The sequence below is a fragment of the Ranitomeya variabilis genome, chromosome 1, assembly GCF_051348905.1.
Source record: "Ranitomeya variabilis isolate aRanVar5 chromosome 1, aRanVar5.hap1, whole genome shotgun sequence".
NCBI lineage: Eukaryota > Metazoa > Chordata > Amphibia > Anura > Dendrobatidae > Ranitomeya > Ranitomeya variabilis.
This window is the reverse complement of record NC_135232.1, coordinates 207,993,053-208,009,143: the sequence shown is the minus strand read 5'-3', so window position 1 is coordinate 208,009,143 and position 16,091 is coordinate 207,993,053. Positions and strand designations below refer to the sequence as shown.

General features: G+C 42.7%; 1 protein-coding gene across 2 annotated transcripts in view; it reads right to left on the bottom strand.

Moving 5' to 3' along the window:
* Positions 1 to 16,091, bottom strand: part of KSR2 (kinase suppressor of ras 2) — a 788,417-nt gene that overhangs the window by 76,308 nt on the left and 696,018 nt on the right. For both annotated transcript variants that reach the window (XM_077292285.1, XM_077292289.1), the window contains exon 16: positions 7,897 to 8,030. In XM_077292285.1, coding sequence (XP_077148400.1) covers positions 7,897 to 8,030 — 134 coding nt within the window. The remainder of the gene's footprint in view (positions 1 to 7,896; positions 8,031 to 16,091) is intronic.

Genomic DNA, 16,091 nt, shown 5'->3' with positions numbered 1-16,091 from the left:
TAAGCACAGCCCATTTACGGAATTTCTGGCAGTATATTTCAGCTTCGTCTTGCCCCTGAGATAGGGACATCAAGGCCTTTTCCGCCTGAAGCTCTAACTGAGGTTCCTCATAAAGCAACCCCAAGGCCAGAAAAAACGCATCCACATTGAGCAACGCAGGATCCCCTGGAGCCAATGCAAAAGCCCAATCCTGAGGGTCGCCCCGGAGCAAGGAAATCACAATCCTGACCTGCTGAGCAGGATCTCCAGCAGAGCGAGATTTCAGGGACAAAAACAACTTGCAATTATTTTTGAAATTTTGAAAGCAAGATCTATTCCCCGAGAAAAATTCAGGCAAAGGAATTCTAGGTTCAGATATAGGAACATGAACAACAAAATCTTGTAAATTTTGAACTTTCGTGGTGAGATTATTCAAACCTGCAGCTAAACTCTGAATATCCATTTTAAACAGGTGAACACAGAGCCATTCCAGGATTAGAAGGAGAGAGAGAGAGAGAAAGGCTGCAATATAGGCAGACTTGCAAGAGATTCAATTACAAGCACACTCAGTACTGAAGGGAAGGGAAAAAAAAAAAAAAATCTTCAGCAGACTTCTCTTTTCTCTCCTTTCTCTGTCAATTAATTTAACCCTTTCTGGGCCGGTCAAACTGTTATGGTTCTCAATGGCAAGAGAACATAGCCCAGCAAACATAAGTACTAGCTCTTGGAAGGATGGAAACTAAACTGACCATGAACTAAACCTGCCGCACAACTAACAGTAGCCGGGTAGCGTTGCCTACGTTTTTATCCCTAGACGCCCAGCGCCGGCCGGAGGACTAACTAATCCTGGCAGAGGAAAATATAGTCCTGGCTCACCTCTAGAGAAATTTCCCCGATAGGCAGACAGAGGCCCCCACATATATTGGCGGTGATTTTAGATGAAATGACAAACGTAGTATGAAAATAGGTTTAGCAAAATTGAGGTCCGCTTACTAGATAGCAGGAAGACAGAAAGGGCACTTTCATGGTCAGCTGAAAACCCTATCAAAATACCATCCTGAAATTACTTTAAGACTCTAGTATTAACTCATAACATCAGAGTGGCAATTTCAGATCACAAGAGCTTTCCAGACACAGAAACGAAACTACAGCTGTGAACTGGAACAAAATGCAAAAACAAACGAGGACTAAAGTCCAACTTAGCTGGGAGTTGTCTAGCAGCAGGAACATGCACAGAAAGGCTTCTGATTACAATGTTGACCGGCATGGAAGTGACAGAGGAGCAAGGTTAAATAGCGACTCCCACATCCTGATGGAAACAGGTGAACAGAGGGGATGATGCACACCAGTTCAATTCCACCAGTGGCCACCGGGGGAGCCCAAAATCCAATTTCACAACATTTATGGGTCCAGTGATGAGTCTTTGCAAGCTGCTCCTGGTGTCTGGTATTGGCTGCAGTGCTGATGTCATGTTGACAGCCAATCAGTGAGCTCAGCAATTCTTCCCGTGAAGACCAAACACCATGCTCAGTAATGCTGAGTTCACTGATTGGCTGCTGCACTGTCTACATGATGTCAGCATTGCAGTCAATACTAGATATCAGGAGCAGTGGCAGAGACTCGACGATGGACCCAAGGACAGTCTGTAAAGTACAGTTTGTTTATCTCTAATAAATTGTGCCCTGGGACTGGAATTTTCTGAAAAAACACAACCCCTTTAATTTATGGAACATTTTGTAAGCAAGAAAAGAAGCTTGTGATACAGTAAGAAAAGGGAAAGCAGTGTTAACCAGCTGAGGCTTAAGGGGTATTAAGGTTTCAGGAAATTCAGCTTATTCTTTGTTTAATATAGAGTTTTCAATTTTCCAAAAGACATGCCATATCAATTTTTGTGGTTTGAGTTCTTTGTTTGTAGTCTTTCAATACAAAATTTATTTGTTTATTTCCATGGAACAAGAATTTGTTGTGTAATGGACACATAAATGTTTGGCTCATTACGAGGCATCGCATTCTTCATCCATCACAAGACCAGGACAGATTTAGAATTGTTATTATTATTACTTATATAAGACTCATCATACGAAGAGAGCAATCACTGGGGAAGGACATCATGATAGGAAGAATAGAAGGAACAAGGCAAAGAAGAAGACCAGCAACCCAAAGGATTGATACTATCAAGATAACGGCAGAGAAGACCCTGGTGGACCTACCTAGGCTTACGCAAGATCGTTCTTCTTACATCTTAAACCATCAAGTCGCTAAGGCTCGATGATAATAATGACCATATTAAGCTCTAGCACGTGTGCAACCACATCTAATAAGTTTGATATAGTGCATGCAATATATATATTACAGACCTAAAATCATATACATGGGTCATTCGATTTCAAGAGAACCAAGGCAATTTTCCTCTATGTTTTTAATTCTTTTGAGATTTTGTTTTTTGCTAAATAGTGTGTTAAAGAATCCAAAAAATGTGAAGAAAAACAATTCTAAATACTTTACTTTTCTTAAAATGAATTTTCAAAGTTTTGAAAAAATGCAAATTTCTGTGTTGCATGTCTTTACTTTTCTCCTCATAACTCAGACCAGAACCAAGATAGAGAAGCGGGAAAACACCATTCCACTCAGAACTGTACAGGCTTCCACAAAAGTATATTTGTTAATATTTTACCCATGTGGACTCAAACGCAAAATTTTAAAAAGCATTTCCAAAAAAATCAATATGATATAAAATTTTCCAAAAATGTGTCTCCTATGCACCTAAGCCACATCTGTACCAAAATTCACATTGGGATCTCAAAGGGATCATACATCAAAACATAACTACAGTGGGAAAAAAAAGTATCTAGTCAGCCACCAATTGTGCAAGTTCTCCCACTTAAAAAGATGAGAGAGACCTGTAATTGACATCATAGGTAGACCACAACTATGAGAATGAAAATTGTGAAAACAAATCCAGAAAATCACCTTGTCTGATTTGGAGAGATTTATTTTGCAAATTATGGTGCAAAATAAGTATTGGTGGCTGACTAAATACTTTTTTTCCCCACTTTATATGAACAGTGTCTATTTGAAAATCTTAAATTCTGATCTTTTTAGCCTGTGGTCTACAAGTGTAGAGTCTATGTTTTCTAAATAACCAATTCATGATTTTTAGATATTATTACATTATTATATTATGTTACAGTTTAAAAGCAGGAGAGGACAGAGGTGTATAGCTGGAATGATGTGAAGCTGGAGTGAGGAGAAAGCTTTATTACAGCACAGATGCTGAGAATAAACAGGGGGAGACAGCTTGAGCAATACTCTTCTGCACGGTATAAAAACAAGAAAAACTTTTTAAATGTATGTCATCACAAGAAAGATTTTGGAGTGGAAGCTGAATGGCACTTTTTTGCCACTTCTCATGGCAAAGGTGCATGTGATATTTTAGGAGGCACCGTGAAACGCCTTGCAGCTTGAGATAGCCTCCAGAGGCCACATTGAGACCAAATCTTAATATCCATGCAACTTTTCAACTGGAGTGAGAAAAATATTCATAACATGCCATTTATGTACTGTACAAACCAGGACTATGAAGAATAGGAGTGTCTGTTAAAACATCGGATACAGGAAGCAGAAACCATCGAAGGGACTCAGAAATACTACACTGTCGTTACATGTAGTGAAAAAGAAATGAAAACAAGGATTTTTTCATTCAGCAATATGAACTTGGCTCTATCTGACCTGAGTGTACCTGTCCTTGTATTTGTCCTGTGGGTATCTAATCCTGTCTGTCCTGTGTGAACCTGGTCTTCTTTGTCCGGTGAGAACCTACGGTTCCCTTCCTGTCCACAACTGCGGTTGCATGCCTGTTCTCACCTGCAGTTCCCTGCCTGTCCGCACCTGTGGTTTCCTGCCTGTCCACACCTGCGGTTCCCTGCCTGTGCGCACCTGCAGTTCCGTACCTGTTCGCCCCCATGGTTCCCAGTCTGTCCACACCTGCAGACTGGAACCTCTCCTGCCAATAACCTAGTTCTCCCTGAATCTGTTCTGGTCCATTCTGTCTGAACTGGATTTCATACGTTCCTGTTGCTGAAGCCGTACCTGCCAGTACCTGCCTGTATACCAGTTGCAACTGCCAGCACCTGCTTGCCTACATAATCAGTCGTGTCTACCATCACCTGCCTGCCTATGTACCAGTTGTACCTGCCAGCACCTGCCTGCCTATATATCAGCCATGCCGGCCAGCACCTGAATGCCTATCAGCCGTGCCCACCAGCACATACCTGCCTGTATATCAGCCGTGCCTGCCAGCATCTGCTGTTCCTGTATTCCTGCTGTGCACACTAGTGCCAGCTGTTCCTGTATACCACCGTGCCTGCCAGCACCTGCTGTTACTGTTTTCCTGCTGTGCACGCTAGTGCCAGCTGTTCCTGTATACCAGTTGTGCCTGCCAGCACTTGCCATTCCTGTATACCACCCAAACCTGCAAGTGCCTGCATACCTCCTTGTGGATCAGCTGCTGCCTGTCCGAGTTCTGTACTGGAGAAGAAAGTCCTACGTTGGGTACCCCATACCTAAAGCGGAAAATGGGCAAGGGTTGTTTATATGACACCACTCCTTTCAATTGTTATGGGAATGGAAAAAAAGGGATTTCTAACTAAAAACCAAAACAAAATTTACATGTAAACAGTAACTATCATTTTAATTTTTATTTCATGAATCAATAGTACACATGAAAATAAGAAACTTTGTGAGACAACTTATCAGAGAAATCTGCTTCTTTCTCTGCCAGAATTAATCAGTCACTATCAAAATTCGCAATTCTAAGGTAAAATCTTTACTCAGTGAAGACAGATTGTTACATTACTGAGATAGGAGATGAGAGCTGCTACTGATGACATTCTATCTAGACAGAACTGAGAGGCGTCGGGAGGAGCTCTGTCTCTAGTCTCTCCCTCCTATATACATAGAATCCCCTATCTCAGTAATGTGAATGTCTTCACTGAATACAGCTTTTACCTGAATTGGGAATTTTCATAATGACTGATCATTTATGGCAGAGAAAGAAGCTGATCTCGTAGATAAGATATATCACAAAGTTTCTTATTTTCAGGTGTACCATTGATTTATGAAATAAAGACTAAAACAACAGTCATTCTTTATAAACAAAATTACAAGAGAAAAAGATCTGGCACTCCTTGTGGTGTCGAAGAGAACAATCTTTAATGGTGCAATCCAGAAAAATAACGTTTCGGTCTACTTTAGACCTTCATCAGATGGCCTGCCACATATAGACGAATGGAGTATAGATCAAGCGTTGAATGACACTGGTGTGCTCGGACACCCCAGGGAGGAGAGAGTGAGTCTATCACATATCCCTTTTGTTCTTAGGCAATATGTCAGACACTAATGAACACACTGCGTAGTTGCTTTTATCCATTTGCATGTAAAGAACAAGGAGCCTCTACCATGTCTTATGTGATGGTAATGTTGAAACGATAATTTTGTTGATATCCCATTTACTTTTAAATTCTTTCAACCATGGCATTTGGTTCATTATTAATAAAATCCATCTTCACGTACATTACCTAACTCATCTTTCCGAGAAAAATCTCTTCTGATCTATAACTTGTTCTATTATCCATATAATTTGGGTGGAATTATCCATTTACTACAGATTACTATAAAAGATGAATCTTGCAGTATGTCCTGATTTTTTTTTATTTCTAATAACATGAAAAAGTAACCACTTAATTATGTTATTACTATAAATCTTACAAAAAAGTAATGTACTGTACATAGGGAAATAAGAGGCACCATAAAAAATATCAAAATGGCCATCCACTAAAGTGTCTGGTTTAGCCACCAGAATACCTTGACATGGGTTTTTTGTTCTCCTTTTTTCCCCAATTTTTTCCCTCCTTTTCATGACCATTAGGCCAATTCAACACATCCATATTTGCAAGCAATGCAGATCTTCTGTAAACTAAAGGCTGGAGTCTGGAGTCTTACCAACTATGAGCAAAGAGTGCGAAATAACCAGGGCTGCCCATCACTCTATAAGTAAGTGACTGCAGTCACATGGGGCACTTCTATGGTGCATACAGTATGCCTTTACTTTTTGCAATACATATACAGTGGGGCAAAAAAGTATTTAGTCAGTCAGCAATAGTGCAAGTTCCACCACTTAAAAAGATGAGAGGCGTCTGTAATTTACATCATAGGTAGACCTCAACTATGGGAGACAAACTGAGAAAAAAAAATCCAGAAAATCACATTGTCTGTTTTTTTATCATTTTATTTGCATATTATGGTGGAAAATAAGTATTTGGTCAGAAACAAACAATCAAGATTTCTGGCTCTCACAGACCTGTAACTTCTTCTTTAAGAGTCTCCTCTTTCCTCCACTCATTACCTGTAGTAATGGCACCTGTTTAAACTTGTTATCAGTATAAAAAGACACCTGTGCACACCCTCAAACAGTCTGACTCCAAACTCCACTATGGTGAAGACCAAAGAGCTGTCAAAGGACACCAGAAACAAAATTGTAGCCCTGCACCAGGCTGGGAAGACTGAATCTGCAATAGCCAACCAGCTTGGAGTGAAGAAATCAACAGTGGGAGCAATAATTAGAAAATGGAAGACATTCAAGACCACTGATAATCTCCCTCGATCTGTGGCTCCACGCAAAATCCCACCCCGTGGGGTCAGAATGATCACAAGAACGGTGAGCAAAAATCCCAGAACCACGCGGGGGGACCTAGTGAATGAACTGCAGAGAGCTGGGACCAATGTAACAAGGCCTACCATAAGTAACACACTACGCCACCATGGACTCAGATCCTGCAGTGCCAGACGTGTCCCACTGCTTAAGCCAGTACATGTCCGAGCCCGTCTGAAGTTTGCTAAAGAGCATTTGGATGATCCAGAGGAGTTTTGGGAGAATGTCCTATGGTCTGATGAAACCAAACTGGAACTGTTTGGTAGAAACACAACTTGTCGTGTTTGGAGGAAAAAGAATACTGAGTTGCATCCATCAAACACCATACCTACTGTAAAGCATGGTGGTGGAAACATCATGCTTTGGGGCTGTTTCTCTGCAAAGGGGCCAGGAAGACTGATCCGGGTACATGAAAGAATGAATGGGGCCATGTATCGTTAGATTTTGAGTGCAAACCTCCTTCCATCAGCAAGGGCATTGAAGATGAAACGTGGCTGGGTCTTTCAACATGACAATGATCCAAAGCACACCGCCAGGGCAACGAAGGAGTGGCTTCGTAAGAAGCATTTCAAGGTCCTGGAGTGGCCTAGCCAGTCTCCAGATCTCAACCCTATAGAAAACCTTTGGAGGGAGTTGAAAGTCCGTGTTGCCAAGCGAAAAGCCAAAAACATCACTGCTCTAGAGGAGATCTGCATGGAGGAATGGGCCAACATACCAACAACAGTGTGTGGCAACCTTGTGAAGACTTACAGAAAACGTTTGACCTCTGTCATTGCCAACAAAGGATATATTACAAAGTATTGAGATGAAATTTTGTTTCTGACCAAATACTTTTTTTCCACCATAATATGCAAATAAAATGATAAAAAAACAGACAATGTGATTTTCTGGATTTTTTTTTCTCAGTTTGTCTCCCATAGTTGAGGTCTACCTATGATGTAAATTACAGACGCCTCTCATCTTTTTAAGTGGTGGAGCTTGCACTATTGCTGGCTGACTAAATACTTTTTTGCCCCACTGTATATTTTATGCGTCTCAGCATTTACTGTAGTAACATTCCAATTTTCTCCGTTTAGGATTTACAACATTTCATTTTTTTTGAAACATCTGATTCATGACTAAAACTTTTCAGCATGATGAATGTGTTGAAAATGAAAATATAAAGACATAGGTCATATATAATACTAATGAAAGATATTACATCATACCTGCCAGCCTGCAGCACGCCCGATATACTGAAAAGGCCAAAGTCAGTAATCACTACTTTTCCATTGTCATAGAAAACATTTTTTGATTTGAGGTCTTTATGTAGAATGCCCTTGGCATGGAGATATCCCATTCCCTAAAATAAAAGCAAACAAATGTAATTTATTGATTACTCCTGGTGTTTACCAATGAAAAAAAATAAAAAATTCACATTGTTGTTGTTAAATTCAACTACGGTAATTATAAAAAATAAATAATGGTAAAACTGTGCAATCTGAGGTATAGGTCTAGGGTTGTAGCTAGGGGGTGCAGAGGTAGCAGTCACACTCTAAGAGTCGCAGAGATACCCTTTTTCACATATTCAGACATTGCTATCATAGTGTAAATGGTACATACGTGGTGTGATCAGAAGCTTGATATTATGCTTTGTGCAATTCAGCTGCATACCCCAAATGGTATGCTTTTATGATCGTATTCATCCTTTAGCATGTGCTTTACACACTTTTTTTTCTCTCGTACCTATAACATGACTACCCTTCCCATAGTCTTGCACCGACTATTACTGTAGACAGTTGCCACCAATCTATCTTCTCAGGTGGAACTTACAGAACTTCAGTTTTTGGTGGTGCACTGCCAAGTCTCCTGGAGGAGAAATGATTTAGTCATTTTCTCCATATTTCTGGTTCTCAACCAGCATGTTGAAACTTGTTCCCCTAAGGCTGGTTTCACATTTGTGTTTAAAAACGCAGCGTTTTTAACGCAAACGCATTTGGTGCAAAAACGCATGTAAACGAGTTTAAACGCAGCGTTTTGACGTGTTTACAAGCGTTTTTTCCTGTGTTTGCGTTTTTGAAACGCATGATGAGAAGTGTGTGACAGCTGCCAATCATCAAAATCAACTAGAAAACCCACTATAAACAGAAATAGCTAGGGTTAGGTTAGGGTTAGGATCCCTAGTAACCCTAGGGATCCTAACCCTAACCCTAACCCTAGGGATCCTAACCCTAACCCTAGGGATCCTAACCCTAACCCTAGGGATCCAAACCCTAACCCTAGGTATCCTAACCCTAACCCTAACCCTAGGGATCCTAACCCTAACCCTAGGGATCCTAACCCTAACCCTAACTCTAGGGATCCTAACCCTAACCCTAACCCTAGGGATCCTAACCCTAACCCAAACCCTAACCCTAGGGATCCTAACCCTAACCCTAACCCTAGGGATCCTAACCCTAACCCTAACCCTAGGGATCCTAACCCTAACCCTAAGGGTTAGGGTTAGGATCCCTAGGGTTAGGGTTAGGATCCCTAGGGTTACTAGGGATCCTAACCTTAGGGTTAGGGTTAGGATCCCTAGTAACCCTAGGGTTAGGGTTTTCTTGTTTTTTCTTGTGTTTTCTTGTGTTTTTCTATAGAAACGCATGCGTTTAAAAACGCATGCAAATGCATGTGCTTAAAAACGCATGCGTTTACATAGACAGCAATACATGTTTTTGCCGCGAAAAAAACGCATGCTTTTTTTTGCGGCAAAAAAACGCCGCTAGAAATTACTTCAGGTTGCATTTCTGCAACAAAACGCAAGCATAAAAAAACGCATGCGTTGCCAAAAACGCGTCAAAACGCATGCAAAAAAACGCATGCGTTTTTAATGTTAAGTATAGAAAAAAAAAAAGCATGCGTTTTTTAGCGCTAAAACGCAGCGGCAAAAAATGCAAGTGTGAAACCAGCCTAACACACTCCACTGGCCAGCATCTATTCTGTGGACACAACCCAAGGGCCTCTGCTGCACAGGTTAGACCCCCTACGTGAAAATGAACACCATAGAGCCTTTGGGACCTTCAAAATGGAATGGCTACTGCCTAGATTGTCCATGATACCACTTATGGTTTGACAGAATAATAAATTAACAATCCTTTCCTTTTTTTAATTTTTCCATGACACTTATAGTCAATAATGAATACAGTTATCGAAAAGAAAAGTCACAAATGTGCAATAAGTTACAGCAACTACTTGTGTGAAAATCCTGCATATAACAAAAATAGTCTGGGCAATGCTATGTCAAGTCACACTTTCCACAGGAACAAGGACCAGATATCCCCTGCTCTCAATATTGTGAAGGGCCCTTCTAATTAAACACTTAAAGCATATTGACATGATATGTCTTAGATTTAAGTGATGCAAAACTACTTAAAAAGAAACAATAACAAAGGGAAATGCAACATAAGAGACATTTTGGAGAAAACACGGTGTAGCAATAAAAGATACATTTAGGCTAGGACCTGTCTTCTCAATGGACATGTCTGTTTTTTGTAAGGCTATGTTCACAATTCTGGGAATTCTGTTTTATCTGTTGTGTTTTAGATACAAACCAGCAGAATTCATGTCGAAAATGAATCTTTTGCATAAATAACGTAAAAGGAAGCAGAGGCGCTCCTCTGGCTATTATAGGGTTAGTCTAGAATGTGTTCGATGTACCGTAAGTTTTTCGAATGACAAAGTTCTGAAAGATGCAAGTTTTTTTCCATTCTAAAAAATAAGTTTTATTTCTATTTTTCCAATGGGAACAAATTCTTGCACTTGATACAGTTGCAAGTCAAATGTCGAATGCACAATGGCCGATTTGTATACCGGCTCGTGCCCTTAATTTCACTTTATTACTTTAAAGCACTTGATGAACACTACAAAATACTTGTTGCTCCATGACAGAGATGCATTAACTTAACAGGGCAATGATGGAAATCTTAAATTCCTTTATTCAAGACTGTTCCAAGCCTTAATAATGATGATGTACTGCTGCTTCATTTTCTGGTTTCCTTGCAAGGAAAATCGTAATTTAAAACGTCTTTGCAGATGAGAAAAATAGCTATTGTGCTCTTACTAAAAGTTATGAGGTATAAATGTGCTGTAATTCATTATGCAGATGAATGGAGGAAACTGACACAGTGTAGAGGTATTATATAATGGAGAAACCTCTAATACCATGGCACATTCAATGTAAGAAAAGGCTTCAATCAATTTCCACTAAATATTAAAATCTCAAAATGAAAAAAAAAAAGGTATTCTATATCAAAGGCGGCTACCTTTACATTTCCATAATTGCTCTCTTACAAACTTACGCTGTTGCATTTTAAAGCACCATTCCACGTATTTCTTTAATTCCTGGCTGGAGTGGTGCCACTAATGTAAGTTCCCTGTACCTAGGATAATACTTCCCCGCCACCATCTTCATCCTTCATCCGCACCGTCCGGTGAGCCTCCAGCAGTTTGTGACAAGCCAGATTGATCCAGTGTTTGCTGGGCGATCTGAAAGTCACAACTCAATGTGAGACAATGAGATCCAGTACGAGGGTCTCATATATTTACACTGACAGCTTATGACCATAACCTCATACTTCCAGTCAGTCAGAAGTAGTGGTTACAGGATGGCGGTGCAGGACCAGAGCGGCGACAGGAAGAGTTGAAGACAGCAGCTGGTAAGTATAAAGCTAAGGTCAGGGAACTTACCGTACATACTCGAGTATAAGCTGAGATTTTCAGCCCACTTTTTTGGGCTGAAAGTAACCCTCTCGGCTTATACTTGAGTCATACCCACGGGTCAGGAGGGGAGGGGGAGCGGAGCTGTGTAATCATACTCACCTGCTCCCAGCGTGGTCCCTGCACGTCTGTTCCCCGATGCCGGCAGCTTCTTCCTGTAGTGAGCGGTCACATGGTACCGCTCATTACAGTAATGAATATGGACTCCCATAGGGGTGGAGCCGCATATTCACCTGCTCCCCATTCCACCGTCGGTGCCACTGCGCCTTCTGCGTCCTCTGCACTGATGCTCAGGTCAGAGGGCGCGATGACGCGATTAGTGCACGCTGCCCTCTGCCTGAACATCAGTGCAGAGGACGCGGAAGACACAGCGACGCTCGGCGGTGGAACGGGGAGCAGGTGAATATAGCAAGTGCCGGGCGACTGAGCGACGAGAGGTGAGTATGTGATTTTTTTTTTTATCGCAGCAGCAGCATATGGGGCATTTATCTGTATAGAGCATCTTATGGGGCCATGTGCAGCATTATATGGGGCAAATATCTGTATGGGGCCATGTGCAGCATTATATGGGGCAAATATCTGTATGGGGCCATGTGCAGCATTATATGGGGCAAATATCTGTATGGGGCCATGGGCCGCATAATATGGGGAAAATATCTGTATGGGGATATGTGCAGCATTATATGGGGCAAATATCTCTATGGAGCATCTTATGGGGCCATGTGCAGCATTATATGGGGCAAATATCTCTATGTAGCATCTTATGGGGCCATGTGGAGCATTATACGGGGCAAATGTGTCTATGGAACATCTTATGGGGTCATAATCAACATTTGTGCAACATTATATGGGGCATATTTTAATATGGAGCATCTCATGAGGCCCATCATGAACTGTATGGAGCATTATATGGGGCTCCTGATTCAATATGGATATTCAAAAACACTTAAACTACTGATGTCTCAATTAATTTGACTTTTATTGGTATCTATTTTTATTTTTGAAATTTACCAGTAGCTGCTGCATTTTCCACCCTAGGCTTATACTCGAGTCATTAAGTTTTCCCAGTTTTTTTGTGGCAAAATTAGGGGGGTCGGCTTATACTCGGGTCGGCTTATACTCGAGTATATACGGTAGATTAGTAGCACCACTTCAGCACTTATATAGAAAAACATTGGAGTAGTGCTTTGACTGTGGAGTTATGTGTAACTCTTATAGTCATGTAACACAGGTACTAGGATGCACTGACACAGACGCTCAGCGCAAGGGTTAAACAATTATTCACTTTATCTAAACAGGAATAACCTCCTCGCAGGGAGAAAACAAGGGAAATACAGTTAAAGGGCTGAGGGTTAAACAGGGTAACAGTTATTCAGAGTAGCAGTCTATCAGTTTCACTTATCATGACTCGGTTGTCTGTTCCACTCTCAGAGTCCGATGGCTGTTTGGCTGCCGGCTGAGGCTTCAGGCTTCCCAGCCTAACAAATGGTCCTAATTCTGGGGGCAGCGGGTGGTCACCAATTTTGCCTGCTGAGCCCCTAGTCCATTAAACTGCAGAGCTGAAGTGTGAAGCTCTGCACAAGTCTCTACTCAGCACGTGTCTTTCTGAGCAGCCGCCATCGCTTCAATGGCTGCTCTGCAATGCTCTGCCCGGCGTGCACTCCTACGTGTGCCGGCCGATAAGGGTGATTCTCTCATGCGGCCGCCCTGTCTCTGCCCTCGGGAGCCTTTCCCAACAAACTCCCGCTTAGCATGCTCTGACTTGCACGCTCAGCGATGCTCCCCGGGTCCTAACTGCACCTGACCCTTATCACTGCCATGCGGCCTATCGCTGCTCGTGGCGGGATGCAGGTCCTCTCCCACTCAGCCCTCCAAGGGGAAGCCCCTCTCTTTTCACGCGTAAACCTCCTTATACTAGCCTGACTCACCACGCCCCCCTCTCTGCAGGTCAAGGGTCTCCTTCGTCCACAATTTTCTTTCCCCCTGCAAAGGAGGAGCAGACTCGGCTGTTCCGAACCTGATGCTTCAGCAGCCTGGTTCTCCCTTCAGCAGTCACACCTATATCAAGGTGATGCAGATGGGATTTTTTTACACCACTCTAATCAGCTTCAATCTGCAATGACGTCTTTAAATTGGAGCTCTGGAACATAACTTCTTGCTGGAAGATGTAAAGTACATTACCTAAAATATTTCAGCCACACATCAGCAGTATTGCAGGGGGAAATATGTGGGGGCATAAGTGATTGATGTCACGGTACAGGGGGCATTTACAAACTAATCTCCTCAAGTAACGCATTAAAACATAGGACGTGGACAGAAACTAAACTAAAGGCTGAGTCACACATAACGATATCGTTAACGATATCGTTGCAACGTCACGCTTTTGGTGACGTAGCAACGATCCCGCTAACGACCTCGTTATGTGTGACAGCGACCAACGATCAGGCCCCTGCTGGGAGATCTGTTATGGACCTGGTGGTTAGGAACACCTGGAATGATCTGTTGGTTAAACTAGACGACAGGACAAGCTCTGGGAAGTGGGATCTCTGCTGACCGCAAACCCTAATGCTATCAAACACACTAGAAATAGCCGTGGAGCGTACCTAACTCTCCCTAGACGCCTCTTCACAGCCTAAGAGCTAACTACCCCTAAAGATAGGAAATAAAGCCTTACCTTGCCTCAGAGAAATTCCCCAAAGGAAAAGGCAGCCCCCCACAAATATTGACTGTGAGTTAAGAGGAAAGTCACAAACACAGGAATGAAACAGGTTTCAGCAAAGGAGGCCAGACTTCACTAAATAGACAGAGAATAGGAAAGGAATCTATGCGGTCAGCACAAAAAACTACAAAAAGCCACGCAGAGTGTGCAAAAAGACCCCCGCACCGACTCACGGTGCGGAGGTGCCACTCTGCACCCCAGAGCTTCCAGCTAGCAAAGCAATATCATGTTAGCAAGCTGGACTAGAACTTAGCAAGTACTAAGAAATATATTCAGTACACAATGAACAACAAATGAACTAGCAGGGACTTAGCTTCTGCTGGAGTAGACAGGTCATCAGAAAGATCCGAGAGAGATCTGAACCAGTACCGACACATTGACAGCTGGCATGAAGTAACGATCTGAGTGGAGTTAAATAGAGAAGCCAGCCTAGCTGCAAACGAGAGCAGCTGAGGAAGCAACCTCAAGAACCAGCAGTTCCACTCACAGCCACCAGAGGGAGTCCACGGACAGAACTCGCCGAAGTACCATTCATGACCACAGGAGGGAGTGCAAGAACGAAATTCACAACAGTACCCCCCCTTGAGGAGGGGTCACCGAACCCTCACCAGAGCCACCAGGCCGATCAGGATGAGCCAAATGAAAGGCACGAACCAAATCGGCAGCATGGACATTGGAGGCAACAACCCAGGAATTATCCTCCTGACCATAGCCCTTCCATTTGACCAGGTACTGAAGTTTCCGTCTCGAAATACGAGAATCTAAAATCTTCTCCACCACATACTCCAACTCCCCCTCGACCAACACCGGAGCAGGAGGGTCAACTGAGGGAACCATAGGTGCCACATATCTCCGCAACAACGACCTATGGAACACATTATGGATGGCAAAAGAAGCTGGAAGGACCAAACGAAACGACACAGGATTGAGAATTTCAGAAATCTTATAAGGACCAATGAAATGAGCTTTAAACTTAGGAGAAGAAACCTTCATAGGGACATAACGATACGACAACCAAACCAAATCCCCAACACGAAGTCGGGGACCAACACAGCGACGGCGGTTGGCGAAACGTTGAGCCTTCTCCTGGGACAATGTCAAATTGTCCACTACATGAGTCCAAATTTGCTGCAACCTGTCCACCACAGAATCTACACCAGGACAGTCCGAAGGCTCAACCTGCCCTGAAGAAAAACGAGGATGAAAACCAGAATTACAAAAAAAAGGCGAAACCAAAGTAGCCGAACTGGCCCGATTATTAAGGGCGAACTCAGCCAATGGCAAGAAGGTCACCCAATCATCCTGATCAGCAGAAACAAAGCATCTCAGATAGGTCTCCAAAGTATGATTAGTTCGTTCGGTTTGGCCATTTGTCTGAGGATGGAAAGCCGAAGAAAAAGACAAATCAATGCCCATCTTAGCACAAAAGGACCGCCAAAACCTTTGAACAAACTGGGAACCTCTGTCCGACACGATGTTCTCCGGAATGCCATGCAAACGAACCACATGCTGGAAAAATAATGGAACCAAATCAGAGGAGGAAGGTAATTTAGGCAAGGGTACCAAATGGACCATCTTAGAGAAGCGATCACAAACCACCCAGATGACCGACATCCTTTGAGAGACAGGGAGATCTGAAATAAAATCCATGGAAACATGCGTCCAAGGCCTTTTCGGGACTGGCAAGGGCAAAAGTAACCCACTGGCACGAGAACAGCAGGGCTTGGCCCGAGCACAAGTCCCACAGGACTGCACAAAAGAACACACATCCCGTGACAAGGAAGGCCACCAAAAGGACCTAGCCACCAAATCTCTGGTACCAAAAATCCCAGGATGACCAGCCAACACCGAACAATGAACCTCAGAGATAACTCTAATAGTCCATCTATCAGGTACAAACAGTTTCTCCGCTGGACAACGGTCAGGTCTATCAGCCTGAAACTCCTG